Genomic DNA, 27,412 nt, shown 5'->3' on the forward strand with positions numbered 1-27,412 from the left:
TTTATGATATTTTGCATGTAGCTAGTAACTAAATGTTTAATAATGTCTGATGTAAATATTCAAACAAAATGGCACTGTCAGCATAGTCTTAACTCGAACCCCGCTTTGATTTCCAGTTGATTAATGTCTTGCCAGTTGTATGTAAGTGCTTACAATTTAGAATGTATGATCATAACAATAAAAATAATGTCCTAGAACGGTTCAAGTGACACAGAGTAGAGGAAATAGTCAACATTTATTTTTATTATTTTACACGCTCAGAGAGTAGACTTATTTATGTCTACAGCGTATAATAAGAGGGCTAATGAGTCAGAGACATTACGTGAATGTTGATCTGTGAATGAAATTCAATGCACATTAACGGTATAGTAAAGATTAGCTAGGGATACTATAAATAAACCCAACTTTTTTAAGTATAAACATTTTAAAAATCTAGTTTTGTCCCCTCTTTCCAATTATTATTAACAGCTTTCAGTTTTGCTCTGTATAATAATTGGTGAAAATAATAATATCAAAAAATGGATTTTGAGACAGAGGGAAATGAGAGATAATCTCAAACTGCCTCTCAACTTATTTACTGTAATTGTGATGGATAAAGCGTAATGCAATGCAGCAGAGGAATTATGTGAGTGGTGAGCAGGGCTTAATTGCGAGTTATCCATGTAATCTGACTCATTTTTGCATTTACATATCAACATTCGCACGTTGATCATGAACCTTGCATGCAAGTACCTACTTCTCCTCATGAAGACGCCCGTTCATCAAGTTTGTCTTTATTTTGAGTTGTTCATCTCTGACAAAGATTTTGACTTCAGTGGAGTTCTGGACAATCCAGAGAGCAGAACGGACAAGTCTTAAAAAATATTAGTTGCGATTTCATAATTTGCATACACGGCTCAAACATGAGTGCTTTCATGTGTGAGAAAGCTGAGTCGACGATGAAATTTGGGATTCAATCCTGCAATTGTGGCCACATCGTGGAGCTTGGTGAGATCGAGATGGAGATAACTTCGGAAACTGATGAATCGGAGGAGGAATCAGTTTACAACGATGTCATTGAAGACATTCTTGTGGAACTTGAACACCAATTCGCTGTGGGTTTGCAGGAGTTGGAGGATGATGGTAAAAAAAACATGCTAAATTTTATAGTGCGAACTAGTGATGGTAATCCGTAACCGATCCTATCCTAGGATCGTAAAAACTCGGATAGGATCGGATTTTCACACGGATCGGATAAAGGATCCGAGGATCAGACAATCCGATCCGATCCGAACCGATGAAATCCTAGGATCGCACAGGATCCTCGGATCATCCGATGTAAACTCGTTTCACATTTGGTGAGTTCATCACATGGCGTACATTACCCGAATGAGCCGAATTATCCTATTATTTTACACCAGTTATTTTTATTTTGGCGTTCAAATTATTCAATTTCCTATGATTTCAACGCCAAAACAAAAATAACTGGTGTAAAATAATAGGATAATTCGGCTCATTCGGGTAATGTACGCCATGTGATGAACTCACCAAAAACCGTTCCAATAAATAAAGAAAAGCAGCTGGTAAAGGTTTTCCATAGTTAGACACAAGGTGTCTCACACATATCATCCGCGGATATCCTACGATCCTAGGATCGGATCGTATCGGATTTCAAGTAGAACCGGGAGCCGATCCGATCCTAAAGCGAGCAAATCCGATCCGATCCGATCCTGTATTTATCCGATCCTATCCTACGGATCGGTTAATTTAGGATACGGATTACCATCCCTAGTGCGAACAGATGAATTGTTATATTATTAATTTTTGCATACTAATTGGAAGTATTTATTTTTAGTTTTTTTCCCAGCCCCACCCACTGATATGAAGAATGAAATACCGAAGAATGGTAACAAGATTTATGTCTTAATGTGATAGTTGAAATTTGTAACAAGTAAGAAATTTCATTTAAGTTTTATCTAATTTTATTGCAAGTTCCATTACGAGATGCCACAGCAGAATGGTCCACTGTGAACTTGGGGCCGAATACTGCCACTACTTGGGGACTTGAAAGTGGAAAAATTCCCAATTCTGTCAGTGCCATGACTGGAGATGAAGGTATTGTTGGAAAAATTACTTGTAGAACAATCTCCTTGAAATGAGCAGTTCAACATTTGTGCATATTTTTTATTTTCATAGAAAATCATCTCCAAGACTCATCAAGCAGTTATTTTGGACGCCAGAAGGACAATCTTGGGTGTGGGACTCCCAATCGTGTCCGCAATCCAGAGCAAGATGAGGACCCCGGCTTTTTCGCGTATGTCGCCCAAGTGGTTCGTGCCTTGTGGGGATGCTGGTTTACTGCAGGGCGTCGTGCTTAAGCTTACATATGCACTAAAAATCAAGTACTTTATCCTTTATTCAACTGCCAACAAATATTATCACTACTGTTCTGAGATATCATTTTTCTATGACATGCGAATTGAAATGTGCCAAAATAAACCACTTTTTTCCACCAGCTACTTGGGTCAAAAAATGTAATTATTTCATCATCAGTTATTTCACAAAATTAACCAAAATACTTACTACGAAGTATTTATAACAAAATATTTAACACTTATAGTTAGATTCTTGACTATTTTTATACTCATAGAAATTTGTACAGACGATAATTTAGAAGATCCATATAAAAATATTTAGTCTACATGTTTTGGAAAATATAAATATTTATACGGAGTAGGCTACTCGATTCGACTAATTTGGCATGATTAGAATGAACTTCAAATGAAAATGAAGTACGATTATCATTAAAGTAGAAAGGAATGAATGACGGGTAACATACAAAAAACCGCTTGGTATATATGTAAATGCTATAAATACAGGAATCAAAAATATATATGTATCATTTACAGGAAAGGTAAAAAAAGGCATAAATTTAAACGTCTAGAAATGGTGTCCCATATCTCTTTATCTTCCCTCGAATCCAAGGTAAGTAGTACGTGATTCGAGAAAATACCTTTTGAGACAAAGAGTTTGATTAGTGCATTTCGTAGCAGACCAATTTTCATAGTCTTAAAATTTGCTATCTTAATCTTACATCTGGATATCCAGCTCTGGCACATCCGGATCCGAAACTCGTCACGCCAACCAAATGCCATCGACCATCTTTCATATTGCACATTAGGGGACCTTTGAAAATTCGAAGGCATATTAAGCAGGGAATTTGTAAATAAATGCTTAATTGGACACGATCAGTCACTCACCCCCACTGTCTCCAACGCACGTTCCTTTGACCGTCTTTTCATCGACTGGTCCGGCGCAAATGTGGAAATTCCGGATTCCAATGTTATATGCTTTTCGGTACATTTGACTACACTTTTCCTGTGGCGTAAGGTTCACCCATACCTAAAAATAAACATTTTAATTTGCATACTCGTAGTTGGATCAATTATGCACACATCCTACGAAGAATGTAGGTATAAACTACTTCGCCTCCTGTGAGATAATTTCTACTACCCTCGTGCCAATTAGAAATCTGTATCATATCAAATTCTCTGTTATGTAAAAATATTATTACGCATCCATTTCCGGTCTATTCATACTTTGTATTCTTACTGATTTTGTAATAAAAATGTAAACTTTGAGTCATCATAAAACCTAATTTTCTCTCACTTTCTGAATAGAAAATCATTTCTGCGTAATTTTCATGCAATGAGATACATATTTTCTAAAAGAAGACTTGTCATAACTTTTTATTTATTTTATTGACAATTGACAAGGAAGGCGTGGTACCCTTCTGGCAGTTCTGGTGCTTGATGAACTGTCAATTGTGAAAAGGTTATGAGCTTTATGTACTTGTTACTTTTTTAACCCACAATTAACTTAATTGATAATGAGTCGATAACACTTGTTGACTATTGTTACTCTTTCTTTAATAGAGTCAAAGGTAGCCGGTGGGAGTTGCAGTAATAATAATGACAATCGTTGACAACGAACGACTTCCTCTCTTAATTTGAGAAACTCTTCTTTACGAATAGAAATATTGAATTGACATGATTTTCCGTAGTTAAAATAATTGTTAATTAAAATTTAGAAAATTTTACCTGCTGCATCTTCGAGGATAATTTGCCTTTGATGGATTGTGACCCAAACCCACTCGAAACGCATTTAATTTCGCCTTGAAGCGTCTGTAGTGTTGCTTCATCGTCATTCGGAAGACAAACGGGAGCAATTGTAGGCGTCCAATCGATCGGTCTTGATAGTTTCAATAGTGCTAAAAAAATACAAGAATTTTGAAAAAAAATGTGTCTCCATTGTTATTGATGGCATTGTTCTCTGCAAGATTTTTTTTCGCAAACTCGTAAAAAACCATCTTTTGCATAATTTCACTTTTAACAGTGACTCCAACCTGTGATGCATTCTAAACAAAATGATTGCACTGTTAGATAATTATGTAGGGGAGCTCGAGTAGAAATAAAATAATAGAGTTCAGCCTCTTCATCATCATAACTAGATTGAATGTTGTGATTGATTTCGATTTCTTTCCCATTAACAATAATTGGGCATTGTCAACCGTTTTAGCGGTACATGAGATGTAAGTAGATAAGCACCGCTCTTGTAAAAAGTGACAGTTTTGCATATCTACAATTCGCCAAAAAATTGTGCAGACACAATTGTCGCAAAGTTAGCTAACACACCCTTTTTGAAACTTGCGTTGCAGTCAGTGGCCGCGGAAGCTGTGGGGACGTTAACATTGTAGGATAGGGGAGGGAGGGGTTAATATGTATAAGATGTGCAGATGATGAGGACATCCTGGGGACATTTTTCCCCTCTCCACTCACTTCCGCGGCCACTGGTTGCAGTGCGTACCTGAATTCTCACCGTGCAAAACCTTAACCATCTAGTTTTGACCAAGTTTTTCCCCGTGTAAAATGACAGTTGAGCCAAATCCTATCGAATGTAATCATCATTACTGCTCATGGTAAAAATGATTGAGAAGTGATTTCGAATCCAATTTGTTCAAGTGTCAGTCATCATGAGCGAATGCGTATGTGGTGTGGGTTCGCCTCTCCCAATATTTTATTTTATTACTTGTATTGGCACTCGCCACCCAACTGTCAAGACAATTACGACAAGTCACAAATTTCAAGGCTATGAAAGATGATTGCGGAATGATCAGCAGCAGCTCACATTCATTTCGACATTTCAATAATCATGGAAAATCTCACTTTCCTAAAGTGATGAGAGCATTATTTACTTAACTATTCGTTCATTTTTGATGGTGCAAACATTTTCTCATTCTTTGTAGTTTTGTTCGGATCATATTTTTGAATCATAATAAAAAATTGAGAAAAAAAATCTTGTAAAAAATCATATTTATAGATTTCACTCAAGTGGAAATGCAATAGTGGAGGAGTTAACTTCATCACAATCACAACATGTCGTTAATAGTTGTTGCATATAAATTAATGTATTTTACTAATGCGTGCCAAACCTCAATTAATTTGCATGAAGCATCCTGTTAAGATGAATGCTTAAAGAATATTGCTACCTGACTTGAATTCTAGCTATTGTTTTACTCACCCCGTGACTTTAAAGTGGTTGATTGATTGGATTCTTTCAATTTAGTGTAATTAGTTAAATGATTCTTCACTTTTACTTTTATCTACTGCAAATTTTTTAGCAAATAGTTGGAAAAGTTTTGTTACTTGAACTGCGATGAACTCACCAATGTCGTTGTCAAATTCCTTGAATCGCTCATGAATAAATATTCTGGAAATGCCAATCATTTTTTCAGTCCCCTCCGTCTTCGTGCGGTCATATTCGCCAGCGAGGACGTACCACGTGGTGCCCTGACCAAGTCGAAATTGTTTGCTGCAAGTGTAATTAATAATCACGGTGTTAATGAATTAATTGGATAATTATTTTAATGCCATGTTATTTTTTAATTGTTACTTTTCCAAACAATGAGAGGCTGTCAGTGCCCATTCTCTTCCTATAAGAGTCCAATCAACTTAATTTAATTGTCAAAATTATAGGTTATGCAGTTAAGTGAATTTATTACCTATTAAGACTCCTCCACACCAGTGACCCTGTGATGCATGGTAAACAAAATGATTGCTCTATTAGATAATTGAGGCAGCTGAAGTAGAAATAAAATAGTATGAAAATAATGGTAATACCATGAACCCAAGAGTTGGATGGCTTAATTGTAACGAAATCTGAAATTGTAGTCATTACACATGTAGTCCTTACGCATATTAAACATATAACAAACTTTTACCATCATTAACGTTGGACTTGATCGCCAAAATCAGCGCATTTTTAATCATTCACAGCTCTAAGAATTTATTTAAAAATTCGTGACGGTCATTGTCACTTTAAAAAAATATACACTCCAGATTTTGAAGGAGGAGGTCTCAAGTTTAGTAAACTTTCAGAAAAATTGGAGCTCATCTTAAAAAACTCACCGACATTCTACCAATCAACTTACTACCTACAAATTTGTCGTCCAGAATTTTAAAATAAATTCCCAGAGCCAAGAAATCGTTAAAAATTTACGGATTTTACCGATTTTGGTTATAAGCCATCGAGTCCAAAGTTTATAATAAAATTTCGCCGTTTCTACTAACCTGCCATGGCCACGCATACGGGGCAGAAACCTGACCCCCCACAATCCTTCCGAGGGGTCCATTGCCATCACTGGAGACATTGTTGTTCAATGCCCATTTCATTACTCTGGAGTTGACGCGATTGCTGCGGCTTCGACTGCGACTGGCCCCCCTGTGACCTGCCGTAGTGTCGTTGGTGACCATGCGAAATAGCTCCCTCCCTCGACGCCTCCCTTCGTTTCGTGGCGAAGGATCGATCAGTCTTGCTCTGGCTTCGCGATGTGTGTAAAATATGCTTTTTCCGCATTCTGAAAATTCCAATGTTGCATCAGTCAAGTAATATTTTAAGTGAAGTCACACAGTTGCCGCGGAAGCTATGGGGACATCTGGGGACATTAACGTTGTCAGATGGGGGGAGGGCAGGGGTATGGGTGGATGATGGGGACATTGTCCCTCTGTTCCCACGCTTCCGCAGCCACTGCTCCCAAATATGAATCAATTGATCACACAGTAACTACATGCATACAGTTGTGTCATAAATGTTTTATGACGTGCCATGACCCCTGCGAATGCTATTTTGGTTACTACTAATCAGCATATCGAATTCTTGACCAGGACCAAAACGAATCAGTTTGGTCACTCCTATAACCTCATGAAATTAAAGGCGTCTTCTGTGATATTCAAAGGATTGTGTGGATCAGATATTCTTAATTGAAAGGGTATTTAAGCATTCAATTGTGCAGATTAAATCAAGCGATGAGAAGAAAAACACGTTGAAAAAGTATCCACGATTCGGGAATGAGGTTGATTATGATAAGGTGAGTGATTTCCTCGGCTCGTGATTTATTTATTCACTTCTTCAAAAGTGAAATCCGCATATTGGATTTGGTTTCAAATTCGACATAATGAAAAGCCACCAGTGCCGACCGATTTTTTCGCATAATGAGCAATCACAATGGGTCGAAAGAGTTAAAAATGGTGTTCAATTCAAGAGAGGAATTTAATGAATGGAGCCATTAACTCGAATTAGTTGGAGGCTTTTTCGCACTCGAGTTGACTTCGCCTTAGTTTCAATTGTAATTTCCGTTAACAATTTTGTACCACGGATAGAAAAAAGTTAATATTTATCTGACTTAATTTTAAAAACATACATAAATAGCTTCTGGAATCATTCGATTAATTGAACGTGTGTACACAGATTTTGACCAAACCAGTGTCAATTGATTACAAAAATAATAGTAAAATTTGAAAAAGGCACTATCACCAAATTTGGCAGAGATATTGCATCGAACATAAGAAAATCCGCAGTGGAAGGTGTAAAATTTGTCAGCTTTAGGTCGCGTTTTCTCCTCCTCGGATGCAAATATCTCTGCCAAACCAGAACACTTGCAGATCTTGTCTTTTGCCATATTAGTTAAATTTGTGATCGATTGACACTGGTTTGCTCAAAATCTGCGAACACACATTATGAGACCTCCATTGTAAGTAGATATGGATTTTTTTGTTTATATTAAAAGGCGCATTGTCTTTCCCCCGATAATAATGACCAATAATGATTTATTGGAAGCATGTCGTGATACTCCTCGTCTATGGAAAGTAGTGCATTGAAAAAGCCAACAACGGACAATTAATCAATATTCATCTCATCTTGATCCATTAAGAGTAAAAGTTGAATTTTCTATTTGTAGTAAAAAATCTATATGTATTGTTCTTACTCCAATTGTTTCATGTCGCAAAAACTGAAACATTAGGGCAAATCCTGTTTCTTTTTTTGTCGTTATTTTTAGGACCAGATTTCAAAACGGGATCAAATTTAGATGATAAAATATTTATGTACCTGCACTATTTTCTGGAAACATGTAATACCCAAATACATCCGTGACCATAAAGGTGACCAGGATTATGGCTGTTACGAGCACTTTAGGAGAGCATGAGCCAGTTTTTCTGCTCTTAAAAGTCCTGAATTTCCCATGCTTCTCCATCACAAATCTTGCCATTGTCCATGTGCACAATCCAGCATGACAAAAACTTTCACTACCGTTTCTCATCTTAGTTTACAATTCTTCAAAAATTCACTGATTTTCACTTTAACAATTTCTCTCGTACTTTGAAATACTGCTGATCATTATTTTATTTTATTTATTCACTCATTCTAAAGATTCCAATTTTTTATTTCCACAAAATCTCACACTGCACAATGTTCAGGTACATTAACGACCTTCATCATCACTGGCTCACTGACTGAGTAAAGTTAGTCGATTAGGCACTTGCTGTACAGAAATGTGGCCACTTTTTAAAATCGCATCAGCCCCTCACACCTTCTTCTTCTTCACTCTCCAACTCTCAATCTCGTAATGAGCTGCGAAACGTAGCAAATGTCATTTATTTTTCGCCTTTCATCTCATCTCCCTCTTACCTTTGGACGTATGGAGGTACGTCTCAGGCAGGCCAAACAATGGGGATATCAACACACATTTCTCTTTATCATGATATCACTGCAACTGCCAATCACCACCACCCATCCATCCATGGGCTGGGGAACCCTTAATTTAATTTCTTGGTAAAAGTTCTCCTCGTAAATGATGACAGATAAATGGCTGCTGCATAACAGATCTCGTAATAGAATGTGAATGATTTATATCTCAGGGAGCGTGTGCCTCCCATGAATGCAATCACTGCAGCATCACTATTTGACTCCCTGTGTGCATGTACAACCTGTTTTTGCCTTGTTTTCTTTACGCGAATTATTATGATTGTGTGCATAATGTAAAAAAAACGCAGTTCACTAAACTTTTGTTCACTAGTGCACTAAACCAAGGTTAGTTAAATGCAGGGAAAAAGTGAGACAACAATGGTAACAATTTATAATAATGTAGTTATTAATGTCTCATGCTCATGGATAGTAAACAGCTCATGTAAGCAAGACTTCCGCTCATTAATAATATAAATAAAAGTGAAATTGTGGTAAATCAGGTATCATCACTGACGAATGTCAGCACTTGGTATTTTTTTGTAAGAAAAATTGAAGCCAAATTACACGTTCCAAATATATGGCAGATTTACAAAGGTACATATTTCGACTCGTGAGAAAATTAATGAAATGCATCAAATTAAATTAATTTATAAAATAAATAAACGATCCGAAATTTTTGTACTTTTTTCCTGAAGATGAAAGCTAGTAATTTTGAAAAAAATAAAATCAAGTAAAAATCCCAGTAAACTGCAAAAATGTCTGACCATAAAATTTATGAAATTGACCATAGTTTGAATCACACAGGTGACATGTCAGTCCACCTTAAATTATACGGTAGCACTGCTCCCATCATCTTCATTTCATTCGACATGGATCATTACTTTTAAAAACTTAATTTAAATCTTAATTTGATTCCACCTTCATTTTTATTTCATTCTTTGCATTGCTTCGTAGCCCACTAGCTGTGCATCAGCATCTCCCGTCTGTCTCTCGTTAAAAAGACATTGATTTATTTTCACATGCTCACCACACTTCTTTTCTTTCTTGTCGTAAGAAGAAGACCGGAATGGAAATCAAAACGTGTGTCGCTAATTTATGGGGATAAAGTAAAATGAAGATGTGCTCCCTGCTGGCGTTCCTTGTTATCAAAATGCAGAAAGTGAAGTTGCAGACAGTTGTCACAATTATAACAACACAAGACAGCGACGACGATGACGATGATGACGACGACGACAGTCCTTCATCATTGCCACCTGAATTGGACGTTTAATTTTAGCAGCTGTACGTATAAAGAGATGACTAATTTAAATTCTGTTCCTCCTCACTTTCATTCGAAATGTGGTTGGTAAATATGTGTTTATAAAATGGATAATAATCTATACATTTATATGATTGATTGCATTCAATTCATAAAGATGCAAATTCAAATTCTGTCTGTTCTTCGACGAGATTTATCTGAATTTCGTATAATAAACAACGGAAATGTGAGAGGACAGGTTTTAGAAATTTATCAACCTATTGCATAATTTGAAGAGGGTTAACCTAACGTAGATATAAGTTTAATACATGAGATTTTCTAGACTGCAGAAATATTGTGATCATAATTCAGCATAGGTTGTACTTAATTACCCTACAATCATCCAAATTCTTACATGACATTGGCATTGGGGAATAAATACCTGTTTCAAATCTTCAATTTTCTTTAAAAAAACTGGATAAATGACAAGTTTTTTAACGGTTCATGTGACATTTCTTCATCACGACGACACGAAACAAAAATTCCACCTAGTCGTCCAACACAATACGAGTCGTGTTGAGGTTGAGTGCGACAGATAAGTCTAACTAGATCTATGTACCTTCATATGCAGCTACCTAAAAGTCGTAGCGTCGTGTTATTACAAATAACGAGAAAGTTTGATAAAATCTCAAAAAAATGTAAATTTGAATCTCACTGCGAGTCACATCTGCATTAATTGGGTAAAGTTGAATGTGTCAAGCTACTAAACTAAACCTCATCTAATTTTTAGTTCTTCACTACTGCATACATCACATAATAAGTACTCGCATTATGCATAAAAACGCACCGTAATTTTCCACTTTACGCTAATTATCAAGAAATTTGATTGTTGACGGGATAAAATGTTTGACAGAAAACAAGGGTGATATATGCAAAATACTTGACTTGATTTAATTAGGCTTCGACTGATGATCACTCACTAAATAGATTTGATACATTTGTAACTTTTCATGCGAAACTTTCCGATTTAGTGCATCCTTTGTAAATGTATGTACATATGCACAAAAAGGTTCGTACTTAAAAATAGAGCAAAACCAGGCGTAACAATGAATTGTACTTTATATTGTAGGTTAGTATCATAGGTTAGTATTTAGTGATTTACCAGGCTGCATTTTTTATTGCTCTTTAACTTAACCTGTGTTTTTCTTCTAGGAAATGTCTCTCTTGTTCGGTATTCAGGACATTTAAGGTCATTCAGTCCATGCAGTGTAACCACAGGGTGGATATGCATTTATTTTAAAGTTTTTTATTTGATGACGACCGACGGTCAAACTTTCTGGGTGTGTTCCCTAACTAGCATATTTACATCGCAAAATATTTTTACATATTTATAGATTTTCAGACATAAGTATTTCTGCTATTATTTGAAAAAATTGGTACGTACGTCTTTTACATATTTTTTCAAAAATACATATATTTTGTAAATATTTCAACGACACGAGACGAATTTTTTTTTGTTCAAAGAAATGCCACAACAAAAAAATCAGAAGAGTTCAGAATGCAAATTTTGCGAAAAACTTATACTCTTTTTTCGTATGGGTACATGTCTATTTCGTAAATATTTCAGCATTTTTTCGAAAATACATATCCGCCCTTTGAATCTAACAGTGTGCACTTGCTTCTTGAGTATTTTTTAGCACGTATTACATCTCAATAACATTCTCATCGAACGTATATACGTAGAGCTACACGATGATAGGTCAGATGAGCCAAGGAATGGATTAAATCTTCTTCTTTTCTCATCCAATGTTCCAATGATCTCATTGTATGCGAGCGTTCTTTTGAGATGGATAAGTCGAAAAAGAAGACACGAACTGCTCCTTTGAACAAAAAGTATTTCACATCGTTGCAGCATCATCGCATACATATTTTTGTGCACATTCTTATTCATTTTAAGCAGAATTACGATACGGTACAAGTATTGAACCCATCATTTCTTGCGTCGTTTTTTACTCTATTTTCAAACACACAATCCACTTATTTATTACCTGTACGAGAAATGTACATACGCGTACTTATAGCTGTTATTGAATTTTTAGATAAAAAAAGTTGAATAATTTCTCACAATGCAATATCATCAAGGTTTTCGGAGGAGCTACATATGATTAAAGAGGTCGTTTGACATATGGTAAAATAAATATCGGCTCTTTTCTTACCTGTGATTTGATGCAGCCCTAATTTTGTTACATTGATTGTGTGGTTGATTCGTGTGGGTGAATTGAATTGATGATCTGAAGCGATCCAGACAAAAAAAAATCACCGTTTCATCTTTTATCCATATAATAATACCACCGACCACGAACTCTGTTTGCATCCTTTTGTTCAATTTTTACCCATCCGACATCCAATGTTAGCAAAGTCATTATTCAATTTCAATAATGCAGTTGTACAACAGTTTCTTTTCGCCAGAGTTATTTTTTTGCGTGAAATATTGGAACATTTGTTACAAAAAGTAAAACGGGATGTTTTTAGATAAATGGTTTTATGTAGGGATTAGAAAAAAGTGAGATGGGTTTCTTCACAGGAATTGATTTTGTATATTTTTTTTCATATAGGGCAAAAGCTTTCCATGTCAAAACCATATTAATTAAAAATATTTGTAGTATTATAATCAGAGGGTGGATATGTATTTATTTTCATTTGATGACGACCGACGGTAAAACTTTGTGGGTGTGTTCCCTAACTCTCATAGAACACAAAAATAATAATAAGTTGCATGGTTTTACACATATTTCTAGATTTTCAGACCTATAAATATCTCCTCTTATTTGAAAAATATGTAAATCTTTTCAAAAATACTTATTTCGAAATATTTCGGTTAAATATTTAGACGAAATATTTTTGCAATATTAATTTCGAAATATTAATAGAAATTAGACCACAAAAAATCCAGAGTATTAAATCCTAAAGTACAAATTTTTCGAAAATTCTTATTTTTATGTTGTTCGTACATACATATTTCGTAAATATTAACTACATATGTGACCCATTTTTGGTAAATATAACCGCCCTCTGATTATAATTTAATTAATTAATTAATCAAATGTAAAACTTCAGAGTGATCTTTTATAACATTCAAATCGGATGTTTTTTAAAGTCCGGATATATGTGGGTCACTTCACCACCGCTGGTTTCTTTCATTATTTTAAGTTTTTCTACAAAAATGAAACCGCACTTCATCCCATCCTCTACTCCCAAGCCATGCACTCCGTTCGCAGTAATAATAAGCCAACAATGGGATTCTTTCTTCATTGAGTCCATTGAAACTGAATTGAATTTAACGACGACAAGGTCTCTCACTAAAAAAATAGCAACAGCAGCAGCCGACACGCTGTTTCTCTGTGTACCACCAACTGATTGAAGCTTTGTGTAAGTGAACTGCTAATGATCTCACCTCTTCTTCTTCCCAAACGAGCTATGTACAAACTTTAATCTTTATTAGCATTCTCATTTTCTTTTCGAGCAGAAGTAAAGCTTTTTAGCAATTTTTGCAAAAGTGTGAAGGTCTCCCATGAAATTATTGAGTTAATATTATCACGAGAAAAATAGGTTGACTCGTCAAGTTTTGTGAAATGGAGTGTACGTGCTTTCGTCCGTTGAGGATGAATTTACACCTTCCTTCTCATGCACTCGCTCACATCCGGTCAGCGACGACATGTGGATGTGTGTAACGTAGGTGTGGGATAATAAAAATTGGGAGATGCACTACCGCCACCATTTTACATGATTATGATTTTATTGTAATGGTAAGCCATTAAGTTTCCCTTAATCATGCGATGCGTCGAGGTAGGACAGAGGGACATATCAAAACCGTTAAGTAGGAAGCTCAATTATAAATATCACAATTTTTATACCCATATTTTATTTCAATCATCAGAGGCACTTGAGATATTAATATTACTCAGGATGGGGATGGAAACCATGTTCAGCCCGATTTATTTTTTGACCACTTTCGTTTGAGAGACTAATTCTTTAGAAACAACGTTTAGTACGACACTTGCGCAGATGTGCAAAATTTATATTTCGTACTTTAGGATTTGAATCACGATTACAGCCTCCATTCGAAAACTCTGCGTTTTCGCGAACTGCGGCGGCCACAAATCACTGAATTGTGCGCATCTGCGTTAGTGTCGCACTAAATGATGTTTTTAAAGATGATCTTTCAAAATGAGAGGGTCAAAAAATAATCTGGGTTGAACATGGTTTGCGTCCCTACATAGGTTATTATTTACGTATAAGAAATATTTAGCGTTACAATTGAAAACCGTTATTCGTCTGACATACCTAATGTAATTATTAAAAACAAAGCATTAATGTCAATCAATCGTTAAATATTCCGTACAATAAATCAAATTAAAATCAGAACTGCACGTCAAATCAACACAAAAGTAAAACTATTGACGGGCGAGTTTAAAAAATGTAAATATTTCCCTTAATAATCCCGAATGCATAAAAATCTCGACGTACATACACCAGTAACCATTCAGTTTAGAAATGAAAAGTGAAGAGGATGACAAAGCGTAATCTGGTAAATTGATAAATTCTGTGGTGAAATCAATGCATTCAATTAGGTCGGTGTGTTGACGATTTTGTTTCAAGCTTTCCAATTTCCCAAGACATGACTGCACTTCGGGATGAGGTTTTATCGAGCTGAAAAAAATTAAACATGAGACATTGTGAATACTAATTGTCAATCAAGTCATCTGCTTATCGTTGATGATGATAAGCAGGAACTATTTATATAGTTGGCATATTCAGAGACTTTTGCTAAAAATATTAATAACTCAGGTCTCATTGAATATTCGTAGAAAACAAGTCAAATAGTTAGTTAAAAAATATGGATTATTACCAAAATTGCTAACAAAATTGCGAATTATTAGCAAAAACTCGGTATTTGTAACAATTGTCATAAGTATTGTCTTATCTTGCTAATCCAATGAAACAGAAGAAATTATAGAAAACCAATCTATTGCTGAGATTGGAAATACATTTTTATGGCATCTGCTAACTAAACGAAATACATAATTGTATGCATGTGCTTAGGGTTATTTTTGAGGCGCAAGTCCCAATCCTACATAAAATATATTTGTCATTAATACCTGCGTGATTGAACAATGCATAATATGCAAATAATGTTTAACCCTTCCCGTACCACTGATTTTTTAATAAAATTTATCTTGAGTACGAAGTCAATTTCATAATTACACCTGATAGCAACCCCCACCACTAATGAATTCATATAATTCTTCATTTGCACTTTCCCATTTTCACTTTCTGCGTGCATATGTATGGATAGGAAGAAGATAGCGGAAATGTTAGCATTTGTCCATTAATAACATTTGCAAATATTATTTTATTGTCAATAAATTTCAGCTAACCACTTCCATACATAATCACCCCTCAATTCTTATATTTTTGTAAGCCCTTGGAACCATTGTGTTGAGGAGTCGGTCAATTTTTCCAGCATTTTTTTGATGCCTGAACGGCCTCCGGGGGAAGATTCGATCATTCACCCATGGCGATTCCCATCCCTCAGTCGACCTGACACACTCCTTCGCAAAGTCCGTAATATTAAACTTTTCCTCCAGTTCGAAACACCCCGTGAGAAAAGTGTCCACATAACTTTGGACGATTGGGTATTCTCTCGTCGGTTCTTCGCTGTATTCCGGCTTGGTCACGTACATCCAATATTGTCCTTGACCTAGCGTCTTCCTAGCTATAATTTATTTTTTTACAGTCTAAATCAACGTAATTCAAAGATGATCTCACATGGGGAGGCTCCCAATGTATGCTCTTCGATTTTTACAGAACAATTCTCAGCGATCGTAAATTTAATTAATATGAAATTTGTAACAGGCATTATCTACAAATGGTCACGTTTAGTGAAGATATTTGCATCCAAAGGCGAGAAAACATGCCATAAAGTTGAAAAATTTTGCACTGTACAAATTTACTGCTCGATTTCTCTTCTTCGGGTGCAAATATTTCCGTTGGCAAACATGTCCATTGGCAAATAAGCATTTTGCAAATTTTGTATTAATTTTTGTGATCGATTGACACTAATTTGCATACGCTGGGAGACCTCCATTGGCCGTGTAACTTACTCGCTAGCATCTGAATCTTGCTCATGGGGACTTCCTCCCTGCAGTAGAAAGACTCACGGGCATCATAGTCAAGCAAGGCTGCGGCGTTCGGGAGCTTGTAAACGGCCGCTACAAAGGTTTTCCTGCTGTCTGCGACCACGACGCCAAGATACGTCGTACTGTAACTGACCGAGGTCCCCTTACAGTTCCAGACACGAGAATAGCCTCGAACTTTAACGGGAAGATTTTCCCCCGTGTTGGGCGACGTCAGATCCTTCGATTCAGTGGACATGAGAGAACCATAGCCAATTATGTACTGACCAAGGCCTGGAGTTGCGGAAGGATTGCAGGCGAATTCATCGTCATTGCCACTCAAACTGATTTGGCGAGGTTTGGTGTCAACTTTCTGTGCATTTTTTGGATAGATCATTAAGAATTTGTGTGCATACCAATGGAAATGTGGAAATTAATTACTTACAGATAGCGGGGCAGTCACTATTGGTACATGGGAGATGTTATAAGCATTTTCACCGTCGTCGTTCTCACGAGTACTTTCTACGTCCAGATCTAGGTGGGCGTCATACGCGTCGTCAATTGATTTCTAAAATGGCAATGGTTTAACAACACTTCAACATATTAATGTGTACTTGATATTAAATACCTGATGTCCAACATTCACCAAATTAAGAAACAGACACAGCAGAATGACGAGATTCCTTAAAAATTTTGATAATTCCATCTCTAAGAAAACTACTGAAAAATGATCTTGCCCATGAAATCAATGGTTCATCATCCCGTTCTGGAATAACAAGTTTTAAAAGTTCAAGCAGTATTTATCGGGCATGAATTTCACTAATATATTTTAAATTTCAAAGTGGATATGACGCAAAAATTGAATGAAATTTAGATTAGCAACATGTGTCTTTATTGTGCTGAAACTAATTGATAGGATGCATTATAATGCCACGAGTAATAAAATATTTAAGTAGGTAAGTAATTGTTTAATTGTTGTAATTCTCAATCGTGAATTTATTTACATCCATACATTGCTCATTATAATAAGATTTATTACTTGACACCCATGAATTTAGGCAGGAACTCTTTGTTGTATTATCTATTTGACTCTAGTAGTGGAATATTTATTTACAACGTCACGGTCACAATCCAGGCAGTCAGTGGCTCCTAATTTACAAGTCACATTGATGCCAACTGCAGTTTACAATAATTACAATTCCTCCTAATCGACGTACCCATGTATGTAATTGAGCAAGATATGTACGTACGTAAGTACGTTAGAATTCACTCTATTTATAAATAATCTGTGACGTCTTAATCTGGGATTAAGAATAAATTAATCTAATACATCATCGCTGATTGAATCTGCATCTCAATCTGAAATCCATCCATGTTTAAGCCATCAATTTTATCGTGTTCATATTTTAGCCTTAATTTTCTTCTAGCACGTTGCAGCAGTTTGATGCAGAATACGACGAACATTATTGTTCCGGTAAGGAGACAAAAAATGACCGCTGCTCCGGCTAATATCGTAGCTGCGAAGAGAATCCCAAGAAATAATTTCAGTGCAAACATGGAAATTTGTGATGCTTCTTTCTGGATTTTGTACGGAGTCCTCCAGAAAGCTGATTGAGTTGTTACTACAGATAATTGTTAAGACAGTTGGATTAATGTACATACGTTAGCTTGAGGATTTTTATTAGGTAAAATTTCATACAGGTTTATCAATTTTCTCAACTCGGGGAGAAGGGCAGATTTGTTTGACGCTATCTCGCGTAAATCTTCGATTAGCTCCATTTTACTGTGACGTAAGTAGTGAGGGCTATCTGCAGTTTGAAATAATTGTACGTTGAGTATATGACTTAATTTCAAATTACTTGCTAAAATATTTAATATTTTACCTAAAAATTGTACATATTTTTTGACTAGGGTAGTTTCATAGGGTTGTTTTCTTGCAACTAGCTTCATTCTTGCATTGTTTTATAATTATAATCACTACTAGCCATATACATTTGGTTGTTGCTAAAATTGTATAATAAACAAAATCAGTTGTTGCCATTATCATTAGGCATGCTTCTTAGAAGAGTAGGCTTATGAAACTTGACGATACTATGTGAATAGGCTACAAATTTCAACCCTTCTTTAGTTTTCATGACGTGAAATTGTGCAAACATATAATCCGCTTTTGAGATGGATATGCAAATACTGGGACATGTGTGTTTCAGTGAAAATATTTTAAGCGATAATTTAATAAAACAGAATGTACTGGTGTGCTACACGCGTAAAATACACGCGTATAATTTTGAATAATTTTAAAGACAGTAAACTAAATTTTGGAATTGAGAAAATTATGGAAGCATTTTAGATGTATGTAAATATTTGTTTGAGTATGGAACCCTTCCCACGGAATGACTATTTCGTTTTTGTAGACAGGGTTTTGATCACTCTTAAATTACTTGAGAGGTCAGATCAATTGGCCCACTCCTGCATGACATGGCTTTCCGGAGTATGAATGAAAATAACGCAATGAAGGATGACACACTGCCAAGTTTAATCAAAATACTTACGAATAATTTTTTGTTTGGTTTAGTTTAAACCTTACAGGAATTGTTAAGGTTTTATAAAAGTGTATTCTTTAGTGACCAACTCATGATCAGGCGAGATTTCCATCTAAAAACATGTTACATTTGTGCATTAACCTGTTACTTTGTTACTTGGTCACTTTGACCCCCACCAAAAGCAATGGTGATGGCGAGGGTGGGCCCCCAGCGACGTGGTGGAATCCTGACTTCCAGGAAGAGTCCGTCGACTACGGTAACCCACAAATTATTACACAACCACCTCCGCCAGTGCAACCCGTCGACACGGCTGCACCGGAACAAAACAACTTAAATTATGATCTTCCCATACAACCGCGATCTCAAGTGCCCACACCACCACCCTACACGCCCATCGTATTTCCACACCCGTCCTCAATATCGTTCCTGAATGGACAGCGAAGATCTAGGAACAGCAAGGCGAAAGTGTCCGCCATTCTGGTTGGAGACATCTGCGACCCCACGGACCTAGTTTATAGCAAGTGCTCGGGAAACGCGCAGTGTGTTTTGAACGAGGGGGATAATTTGTACAAGTGTAACTGCAGTTTTTCATACGAGGTGAGCATTTCAATTAAATAAGTGCGCCTTTATAGCGTTGTATTTAAGTAAATAACTACATCTACGTTTAAATTTTAGGTGACCTCTGCCAAAAAGTGTATGAGAGCTTGGGGTCATTATTGCGACAGCAAGGACGCTTGCAACCACGAGGCGTTTCTATCCTGTATCGATAACCGGTGTGAATGTGAGAATTCTGAAGTTTATCAAAAATCTCCGGATAGATGCAGGAGCAAAGTGGGTGGACCTTGTTCAGTAGCTTCCGGTCCGGAATGTGTCAATAATGCAGTTTGTCTCTCGTTTGACACGTATGTAACAATTTTTATTTATTTTAGCAAAGAAAAATTTACTTTTGTTTTGATGAGTATTCACTTAACCAACACTTGAACCTTTGACTATTTCTCCCGGCTGTATCACTGCGACACATTCCTTAACAAAACGGGAATAGCGTTGGCCCGGAGGACAGCTAATTACCGGCACTGTTCAGGAATAATTAACTAGCCTTTGTCGATAGGAAAGTTAAAATGTGCGTTATCAAACCATCGTCCGATAAGCTCATCCTCATGAACTCCATCGATACACATTCTTGTTTCATAAACGAAAATATTGGACTCGGTGGACATGGATTAGACGACCTAAGAGTAAAATTGCAATTCATATAAATTTTGGAGTTTCAAGGCTAAAGTGCTAAAAATTTCAACCTGCAAAGACACACTGATTCTCCGGACGTGTCGGATGATTGTGACCTGAGAAGAGCACTACTCGCAGAAATAATTACAATTACAAGAGTGAATTTTACCTGCGACATCTTCCACTATATTTTCAGTAAAGTTAACATTACACTGTATTTAGACTCTAAATTTTAGAGCAGGAGTGTTGTTGACCACATGATCACAAATCTTCAATACATCTGACTCCACGTACGCTGTCCTTGCTCAACACGATTTGGCAATTTCAATTAAACTCACTTAATTTTATGGTTCAGCAAAATGTTGTATACGCATTAGGTTAAATATTTGCAGTGTAAAAGTATTCAACAAAAATGCTAATAATTTCAGATATGGTCGGATCTCACGCTGCATGTGCAAGGACGGTTTTGTGGAGACATCAAGCGGCGAATGCTCCCCAGGGGTATACAACAATTCTTATGCAACAATTTATCCACACCTGGTCAAGAGTTGCTAAAAAATTGGTATGTATGCAGGTGGGGATGCCATGTCATGGGAAAGGAGGCTGCAACCCAGAAATACCCCTCGTGTGCAAGGAAGGGGTTTGCTCGTGCAGGGAAGCAGTGCATGCATACGATACCGAAACCAACTCCTGCGTTGGACTTGTGGGGGCGCAATGTTGTACAAATTTTGATGGGGTGGACTGCCCCTACAACGTCACGAATGGGTGTGTCTCTGGTGCATTTTGCAAGAAAACGAGCAGAACTCTGCCCGGGAGGTGTGCCTGTCAGTCCTACAACTTGGAGTCGGATGAAAGGACTTGCAGTCCAAATCCAACGTTTGGTCAAATGGTGACAGGGGGAAAGGTATACTAAAATTTAAAAGGAGATGCAGTTGTAATGTCATCAATTTGTAAATAGATGTTCAATTAAAGATGAATTTCTTTATGTAAATACAAATCGTGTATTTTATTGTGAAATAATTTACAATTTTCTGGGGGCTATAAATATTAGGCAGTTAGCAAAGCTACGTTTTTCTCAAATTTCCATAAGGAAATATCTCTTAAGTTCGGCAAAAAATTTACGAAGCTCAAGCTGAAACCATTGTCCTCTGAATATTTTTTACATTGTCTCCGAAAATAACTCAAAACACTTATGGAAATTTGAAAAATGTAGCTTGTATAACTGCCTATTTTTTAATGCAAATAAAACAATTAGTGATTTCTGTATTTTGTTCATGTGATAACATATTTCAGGACTAGTAGTCCAACCGTGCCTAGAATTACTGTAATTTTACAGTCATGAACGCTGGCACCGGACTCTTCATCATCGTAAATGCCCAAATTCATTTGATCGCTTTGTGGGGCTTGCGTAATTCGTGGGGTCGGACTGACGTTTACGTTCTTTTTATTGTCCAATAACTCTGTTGCATTTAACCTCTTGGCCAAATTTCCGTACGCATTTTCAGCCACAGTTTTACCCAGCGTGCCAACCTGTCCGGCCGCCGTCAACGCTATGATTCCCACCTGTCGTGCCGTATCTCGAGCAACCGGGACTACTTTTTCCGCCGTGGACACCGCAACCGACTTAGTTTGATTGAGGACCGTTTTCCCGAAAGAGCTCACAATCTCGGCCAGAGTTCTTTTAACTCCGAAAGGGTCCGTGATTGAGTTGAGAGATTTGGTCGTCGTTTGCCCTTGTTCTTGATCATTTGATGGGAGAATTGTCGTGACGTCCGGAAGGGAAGGAGTCGACATTGCCGTGGTACGTTTCTCCTTCTGGGGACGTTTCGTTGGGCGAGGTTTCTTGTTTGGTTTCGGAGTCGACACGGTCACAGATGTTGGTACATCCGAGATCTGTTGCATTACAGGTGTAGTTGTTGGTACGTTCAAGGTCTGTTGCATTACAGGTGTGGTGATCGTGATGGGTATTTCTGGGATATTGGCAATTACTGTAACGGAATCAGGAGTCATTGGCGTCTCTCTGAAATTATTATATAATTTATGACGATGTAGATTTACTCATCTATAGAACAAAACTATTTAACTATTAAAAACATTTTACGTTTTTGCCGAATTGTCATTGATGTTAGATTGATCAGTTATTATTGTGGAAGTGATTGGCACAGTTGTCAATATATCTTCAAGAATGGGTGTTGTCTCAAATTGCGGATGTTGCATGGTTGTTGATGATAATTCCGTTCTAGTTAATTTTAACAGTGAGTTAACAACTAATATTTCTTGAAATTTAATGGCATACCTTTCCGATACTGGGACCTCTGTGGTCTCTTGTTCCAATTCTCCCTCTTCCTCCTCCTCCGCCGGTGGTTCTTCTGTCGTTGTCGTTGTTGTAGGTTTTTTGGTAAACGTCCTAAAAAAGCATTACTGTCAATATATAGCAATCTTCAATTCGGATGACCACCTACTCACCACCATGAATACATCTTTGGTTTTTTTGTAGTGGTCACAACTTGTGACCCGTCTGACCTCTTAAAGAGCTCTACGTTTATAGAAGTGACGATATTTTCATCCCTCACGAGAAACTGTCTCGCCAGTGCGAGCGCCTTAGCAAGTGTCGAATTTTCACTAATTGGTTCTCTCCTCTCCTGCTGTAATCCGTTAAAATTGTCACTCTTGTAAACTGGGAAGGAGTCCCCGTTCAATTCGTTGGTCGACGTACACCATTTGAAACTTAGGGATAAAAGTATGCAAAGAACATGTACAAATTTTATATTCCCCATGTTTCCTAAAGTCATGAGCAATCCTGAAAATAATTCGGAAACGATACAAACACACAAGTGAGGAATATTTCATGGTCGTCGTGAATATAAAGCAGTCAAGAAGACGTTCAAGTTGATTCGTGGAATTATGAAAGTCGGATGAATTAAGGTTGACTCGTTTCCTGCCATGATCCAGTACCCTCAATTTAGCTTTGAACTGATTTCATTCTGTGTCGGATCGATAAGATGACTTATCAGTTTTATTAAGGTCATTGTGCTAGGTGAGGTTTGATACACAAAATATGGAACTATGTACATATAATTTCAAAACTTTCACTCCGACATCAAATACTTCAGAGCAAACTAAATCGATAAGTAAGTTACCCCAAATTAGTAAAATATCTGTAAATCAATGTCGTTCAATTGAACAACTTTCTCCTCACAACAATATTGACGAAAGCCTTCCTGTACGCTGGCACGCTGTACGCATAGATGAACGGATTAATTGCACTGTTTCCATACCGCACCCATTTCAAAACATTGAACAACTGAAGCGAAGCCAACTCTGGTTTTACAGCTCTGATCAAGAACACCGTGTAGTACGGAACGTAGGAAATTAATAGAATTCCGACCAGAATGACCAGCTTTTTTGCGAGGTAAATGTGCTTCTTGCTGCTCGTCGCTTTCACCAATCGTTCCGTGGAATCATGACTTGCCGGTTCATGAAGGGTGAGGGGCAGTTGAAGTCGTCGCATGGACGGGAACCACTGATTGTTCCTGTTCTCATCCCCCAAACCGTTATTCCCCCGGCCACCAGCCTTCCCCTGCTCGTCAACATCCAGAGAAACCGAATCTATCGTGACCACCGTGGTGGTGGACACGCCAGAATCGGCGTCTTGTTGGAATCCACTTTTTCGCGAGGAATTTCCCCCTCTCCGCAACATCCGGTTGCTTCCCGTGTTCCGCAACACTTTCAAGTGCTGGGTGGCAATCATATAAATGCGAGTGTAGAAAATGGCCATGATGACGACGGGGATGTAGAGGATGAAAACCGTAGAAAACACGACGTGCCCGAGTTGCTTGTTGCTCTTGCATTCATACGTTTCGAGGGGAGATGATGTCGACGAAGTGCATTCGTAAGTGGTGGGGACTGTTAAAGAGGATGCTGCTGCTTGGTCGTCATCATCCGCCCAGGCAAATACCGCGATGGAGGTCACAATTCCGCCGTAGATCCAAATAAAGATGATTATGCAGACAACGCGAAAAGTGCTCATGATCTTTTTGTGGTTGAGGGGATACCTGGAAGGGAAAGTGCCTTGTGTGTACATATGTATGTAGATACTCAGAATGGAGGTATCCCAGCGTATGCGACGACACTATCTGCAAATATCTCCGTGAAACCTAAGCATTTGCAGATCGTGTCTGTTGCAATTGTCAAACTAATTAAATTTGCGATCGAGTGACACTAATTCGCTCAAAATCTGAGAGCATACGCTGGGAGACCTCTATTGTCAGTTTTCTGACCAAAGTCCATGTACATTACTTAGTTACCTGACACCAACATATCGTTCCACACAAATCGCGCAAGTTGAGTAGATGGAGCAGGAACAGAACCACAAGTGCATGATGATATAGGCGAAGCAAAATTGTTGTCCAAAGTACCACTTGTCAGTGATGGAAGTCACCGCGAGAAACGGTAAGCACAGAATTCCCACGGCAAAGTCGGCCAGTGCCTGAAAAGAGAGGAGATACTTAAAGTAAGAAATTAATCCAAATGGTAACGTTACACGCATTAAATAAACTTAACCAGGTTCGCGATAAAGAAATGAGTTGGAGATTTCATTTGACTGTATCGCGTAATGAAGGCGAAAAGGGCGAGAAAATTCCCAAAAATGGCGAAAAATACGATGGGGGTGAAAAGGGCCACTTTTGAAATGTGGGTCCAATCCCATTCAAATCCTGGTCCAAGGGGGGCAAAGTTATTCGTGTTATTGACCAAGTGTTTCATCGCGTCCATTTCGGGGGAAATCCCGTCGTCCGTTGTATTCATCATTAAGGAAGAACAGCTAACTATTTAATGCCTTCAATCCAGGTATCGGGTCAGGTATTTATGAGGTTCGAGTAGGTGAAAGCTGCAATTACATAATTAGAGTATTCGACAAATATTGCAAATTTTTATCGCATATACATAAATAGCTACAAAAATTTCGGTTGATATGATTAGGTCATCGAACTACAAGATAAATGTTATTGTTGGCGTATGTATGTATGTAAATTCCTAACCAGACAGACGGATCGTATGACACTTAACTGCGTTGCACATTAAAAGAACAAAGAAAAGAAACGGGGTCACGAATTCCACTTTTGTTTACTATAACTCCAAATTACTCCGAGACATTGCTGCTTAAGTGGAATGCGGAAGAGTTAGAATTTCAACTGCGAAGTTCGATCTAAAATCAATTTTATTGTTAACGAATTATGAGTAATCAAGTTGTGGCACTGATAAAATGAGGTATCGGTGTCAGGCACTGGGCTGTATTGTCTCCTCGTAACTAAATACATACGTGTAGGCAGCAATTCCATAAATCAAACGTTGAGTAATTTGGTTTTGGAGTAAAAATCAGGATTTTTTTTGCCAATTTTGGTTAATTTTGTATTCTAGAATTTTGCGGAATTTGGCCATGATAAATTATGTGGGATGACATCCGGTCAAATTTGGTTTCATTTACCTCGTGTTGTGGTACTCTCTTATTCACAAAGAATTATGCACTTTTTAAGAATTTTAGAGTTATTAACTCCAAAAAATGGAAGAGAGCAGAAGGGTTTAATAAGTTTGCCAACGAGGTCAGCTAAATACTAAAATTGATTATTTGAGCAGCGTTCCCACCAATCCGAACTGAAATTGTGGTGCACATAAATCTTGGTTTTATTTGCGAGTTCATTACACGAATGAGCTAATTTATCATTTGTGCTACTGACTAATCTTAAGTATATGAGTATTCGCACATTTATGTAAGTGGCATAGTAATTAAGAAGCGTAAACGTTAATTATCGAGACGGGAAACGGAAACCGAGCTCAAAGTCAAGGAGAATTACTTCGTTTTGATAAAGAAGTAACTAAGCCGATTTCAGACTGGTTATGTGTCGGTGGTTAAAAATCAATCTTATTTAGTGCATTACGTCACCTACTACTTGCAGTCTTGTCTCATTAGTTCTGTTATCACTACGATTGAGCAGTCCAAAGTACCTCAATTAACTCCTGGTTAAACTTAACAGTTACATCATCCAAGAATCATGTACAAATGTTGCACATTAAAATGTGCTTTTTTGCAAAATATGTATTTTCAATTTTGCATCTGTACCGTGTTGTTCGCCTTGTTTCTATTTTTAGATTGAGAAATACATTTATTACGATGAGGCCGAGCTGATGACTGCGTCCAAGAAGTAATCAATTTTATTAAGTTTAAGTATGCATGCAAATGACAAATTGTAATCCAATACTAAGTTTTGGTAAACCTACAGTTTTTGACTTCTGATCAAAAAAATATTTTCAAGTTTTGCAATAAAATTATTTAGTGCTTAATATTTGCTTAATATATTTAGGTTTCTCATGTCACAAATATCCTGACTTATCTGTATTTATGCATAACCGTAAAATAAAGTTACTTGCATAAAATCTGATTTAAAAAAATCATTCTCAACAAGATAAAATAAACTTTCATGAGGTTTTGACAAATATTTCCGCATCTAAAATGAAAAACCGACTTTCACCACACGTAATCTCTGCTATAGCATACCCGTACCTAAATAACAATTTATTTCTTGCTGTCAAATCAAGCCAAAAAATTCAGTATTTGTAAATTTGACGTAACGAAATATGGTATGTATGCAAAGCACTTTCTCCAAATACCACCTATGCACATACATAAATACTAGAAGAATCTGTAAATAAATGTTGCAACGCTTCGACAAATCATTGGAAAATCCCGAAATTGACCAAATTCCTGAAATTCCTCAAAAGTGACAAAATCAATCAACCCCCTCGAACACAGGGCGAGGATGGGGTTGGTCGCGTAATGGGTTCCCTTTTCTCATGTCGGGCTCAAAATTTATCACTTCCTCACAAATTCCTTCACCCCTCAGCCAAATTCCAGTCTGCATGCAATCAATCAATCAATGCTTAGCGTTACAGTTTACAACAATCGTCGTGAGGTAGAAACAAATACAAACAAAATAGCGATTCTTCTACCCACCCACCCACCTCACACACATCACACCAAATACATTCCTCTCATCCTCATTGTTACTCTCGAGAAGACGGATTGTTGTTGGATTTCTTCTTCCACTTCTTGTGCCGGCAAAGTCTTTAAGATTTTGGTTGTTTGGAGGATGGATGGAGACCCATTGAGAAGTTTTGTT

At 37.1% G+C, this 27,412-nt stretch overlaps 5 protein-coding genes and 1 long non-coding RNA gene across 10 annotated transcripts; 2 read left to right on the forward strand and 4 right to left on the reverse strand.

The window, feature by feature from the left end:
- The first annotated feature begins 659 nt into the window (after window positions 1-659).
- Window positions 660-2,494, forward strand: LOC110858433. Its single transcript, XM_022107214.2, has 4 exons — window positions 660-1,122; window positions 1,835-1,885; window positions 1,972-2,094; window positions 2,176-2,494. Exons 1-4 carry the CDS (start codon window positions 903-905, stop codon window positions 2,355-2,357), a joined length of 576 nt encoding a protein of 191 aa, XP_021962906.1. The 5' UTR covers window positions 660-902; the 3' UTR covers window positions 2,358-2,494.
- Window positions 2,495-2,499: 5 nt separating this feature from the next.
- On the reverse strand, window positions 2,500-9,165 carry LOC110858432 (ovochymase-1). The gene is made up of 10 exons (XM_022107213.2): window positions 8,425-9,165; window positions 6,609-6,895; window positions 6,159-6,197; window positions 6,041-6,068; window positions 5,932-5,971; window positions 5,705-5,850; window positions 4,080-4,249; window positions 3,240-3,381; window positions 3,074-3,165; window positions 2,500-2,992 (listed from the first exon to the last, which is right to left on the reverse strand). Exons 1-10 carry the CDS (start codon window positions 8,633-8,635, stop codon window positions 2,912-2,914), a joined length of 1,236 nt encoding a protein of 411 aa, XP_021962905.1. The 5' UTR covers window positions 8,636-9,165; the 3' UTR covers window positions 2,500-2,911.
- Window positions 9,166-15,682: 6,517 nt separating this feature from the next.
- On the reverse strand, window positions 15,683-17,262 carry LOC110858464. Its single transcript, XM_022107254.2, has 4 exons — window positions 17,102-17,262; window positions 16,919-17,041; window positions 16,462-16,846; window positions 15,683-16,073 (listed from the first exon to the last, which is right to left on the reverse strand). Exons 1-4 carry the CDS (start codon window positions 17,177-17,179, stop codon window positions 15,751-15,753), a joined length of 909 nt encoding a protein of 302 aa, XP_021962946.1. The 5' UTR covers window positions 17,180-17,262; the 3' UTR covers window positions 15,683-15,750.
- Window positions 17,263-18,992: 1,730 nt separating this feature from the next.
- LOC110858579 (cell death abnormality protein 1) lies at window positions 18,993-21,405 on the forward strand. Its single transcript, XM_035858726.1, has 4 exons — window positions 18,993-19,610; window positions 19,689-19,915; window positions 20,666-20,738; window positions 20,812-21,405. The coding sequence occupies exons 1-4, from the start codon at window positions 19,134-19,136 to the stop codon at window positions 21,148-21,150; spliced, it is 1,116 nt and encodes a 371-aa protein (XP_035714619.1). The 5' UTR covers window positions 18,993-19,133; the 3' UTR covers window positions 21,151-21,405.
- Window positions 19,917-20,656, reverse strand: LOC118438437. Its single transcript, XR_004836792.1, has 3 exons — window positions 20,309-20,656; window positions 20,148-20,242; window positions 19,917-20,086 (listed from the first exon to the last, which is right to left on the reverse strand). It is a non-coding gene; the product is annotated as an uncharacterized LOC118438437 (long non-coding RNA).
- A 74-nt stretch (window positions 21,406-21,479) lies between the features above and the next one.
- Window positions 21,480-26,549, reverse strand: LOC110858430 (trace amine-associated receptor 9). Of its 5 annotated transcripts, none has more exons than XM_035858723.1 (7): window positions 25,723-26,549; window positions 24,801-25,125; window positions 24,545-24,726; window positions 22,704-24,292; window positions 22,534-22,644; window positions 22,339-22,476; window positions 21,480-22,257 (listed from the first exon to the last, which is right to left on the reverse strand). In XM_035858723.1, the coding sequence occupies exons 4-7, from the start codon at window positions 23,027-23,029 to the stop codon at window positions 21,510-21,512; spliced, it is 1,323 nt and encodes a 440-aa protein (XP_035714616.1). In that variant the 5' UTR covers window positions 23,030-24,292; window positions 24,545-24,726; window positions 24,801-25,125; window positions 25,723-26,549; the 3' UTR covers window positions 21,480-21,509. The 5 variants fall into 5 exon arrangements, with proteins under 5 accessions (XP_035714616.1, XP_035714618.1, XP_035714617.1 ...); XM_035858725.1 differs by lacking the exon at window positions 25,723-26,549 and adding an exon at window positions 25,305-25,716; XM_035858724.1 differs by lacking the exon at window positions 25,723-26,549 and adding an exon at window positions 25,277-25,716.
- Between the last annotated feature and the right edge of the window lie 863 nt (window positions 26,550-27,412).

The sequence above is a fragment of the Folsomia candida genome, unplaced genomic scaffold (assembly GCF_002217175.1).
Source record: "Folsomia candida strain VU population unplaced genomic scaffold, ASM221717v1 Fcan01_Sc021, whole genome shotgun sequence".
Taxonomy (NCBI): domain Eukaryota; kingdom Metazoa; phylum Arthropoda; class Collembola; order Entomobryomorpha; family Isotomidae; genus Folsomia; species Folsomia candida.

What these genes read in the sequence shown, in the direction of transcription:
- LOC110858464 (XM_022107254.2), bottom strand. Translation starts at nt 17,179, where the DNA reads ATGGAATTATCAAAATTTTTAAGGAATCTCGTCATTCTGCTGTGTCTG. An exon ending in TGGTGAATGTTGGACATCAG is followed by an intron (nt 17,042 to 17,101) that starts GTATTTAATATC and finishes TTGCCATTTTAG; the next exon opens with AAATCAATTGACGACGCGTA. An exon ending in TAGTGACTGCCCCGCTATCT is followed by an intron (nt 16,847 to 16,918) that starts GTAAGTAATTAA and finishes AAAAATGCACAG; the next exon opens with AAAGTTGACACCAAACCTCG.
- LOC110858579 (XM_035858726.1), top strand. Translation starts at nt 19,134, where the DNA reads ATGTTACATTTGTGCATTAACCTGTTACTTTGTTACTTGGTCACTTTG. An exon ending in GTTTGTCTCTCGTTTGACAC is followed by an intron (nt 19,916 to 20,665) that starts GTATGTAACAAT and finishes TAATAATTTCAG; the next exon opens with ATATGGTCGGATCTCACGCT. An exon ending in GCGGCGAATGCTCCCCAGGG is followed by an intron (nt 20,739 to 20,811) that starts GTATACAACAAT and finishes GTATGTATGCAG; the next exon opens with GTGGGGATGCCATGTCATGG.
- LOC110858432 (XM_022107213.2), bottom strand. Translation starts at nt 8,635, where the DNA reads ATGAGAAACGGTAGTGAAAGTTTTTGTCATGCTGGATTGTGCACATGG. An exon ending in ATCCAACTCTTGGGTTCATG is followed by an intron (nt 6,069 to 6,158) that starts GTATTACCATTA and finishes CATGCATCACAG; the next exon opens with GGTCACTGGTGTGGAGGAGT. An exon ending in GGAATTTGACAACGACATTG is followed by an intron (nt 4,250 to 5,704) that starts GTGAGTTCATCG and finishes GTATTTTTTTAG; the next exon opens with CACTATTGAAACTATCAAGA.
- LOC110858430 (XM_035858723.1), bottom strand. Translation starts at nt 23,029, where the DNA reads ATGACTTTAGGAAACATGGGGAATATAAAATTTGTACATGTTCTTTGC. An exon ending in CCAAAGATGTATTCATGGTG is followed by an intron (nt 22,645 to 22,703) that starts GTGAGTAGGTGG and finishes ATGCTTTTTTAG; the next exon opens with GACGTTTACCAAAAAACCTA. An exon ending in AATGACAATTCGGCAAAAAC is followed by an intron (nt 22,258 to 22,338) that starts GTAAAATGTTTT and finishes TAATAATTTCAG; the next exon opens with AGAGACGCCAATGACTCCTG.
- LOC110858433 (XM_022107214.2), top strand. Translation starts at nt 903, where the DNA reads ATGAGTGCTTTCATGTGTGAGAAAGCTGAGTCGACGATGAAATTTGGG. An exon ending in GCAGGAGTTGGAGGATGATG is followed by an intron (nt 1,123 to 1,834) that starts GTAAAAAAAACA and finishes ATTTATTTTTAG; the next exon opens with TTTTTTTCCCAGCCCCACCC. An exon ending in GAATGAAATACCGAAGAATG is followed by an intron (nt 1,886 to 1,971) that starts GTAACAAGATTT and finishes TTTTATTGCAAG; the next exon opens with TTCCATTACGAGATGCCACA.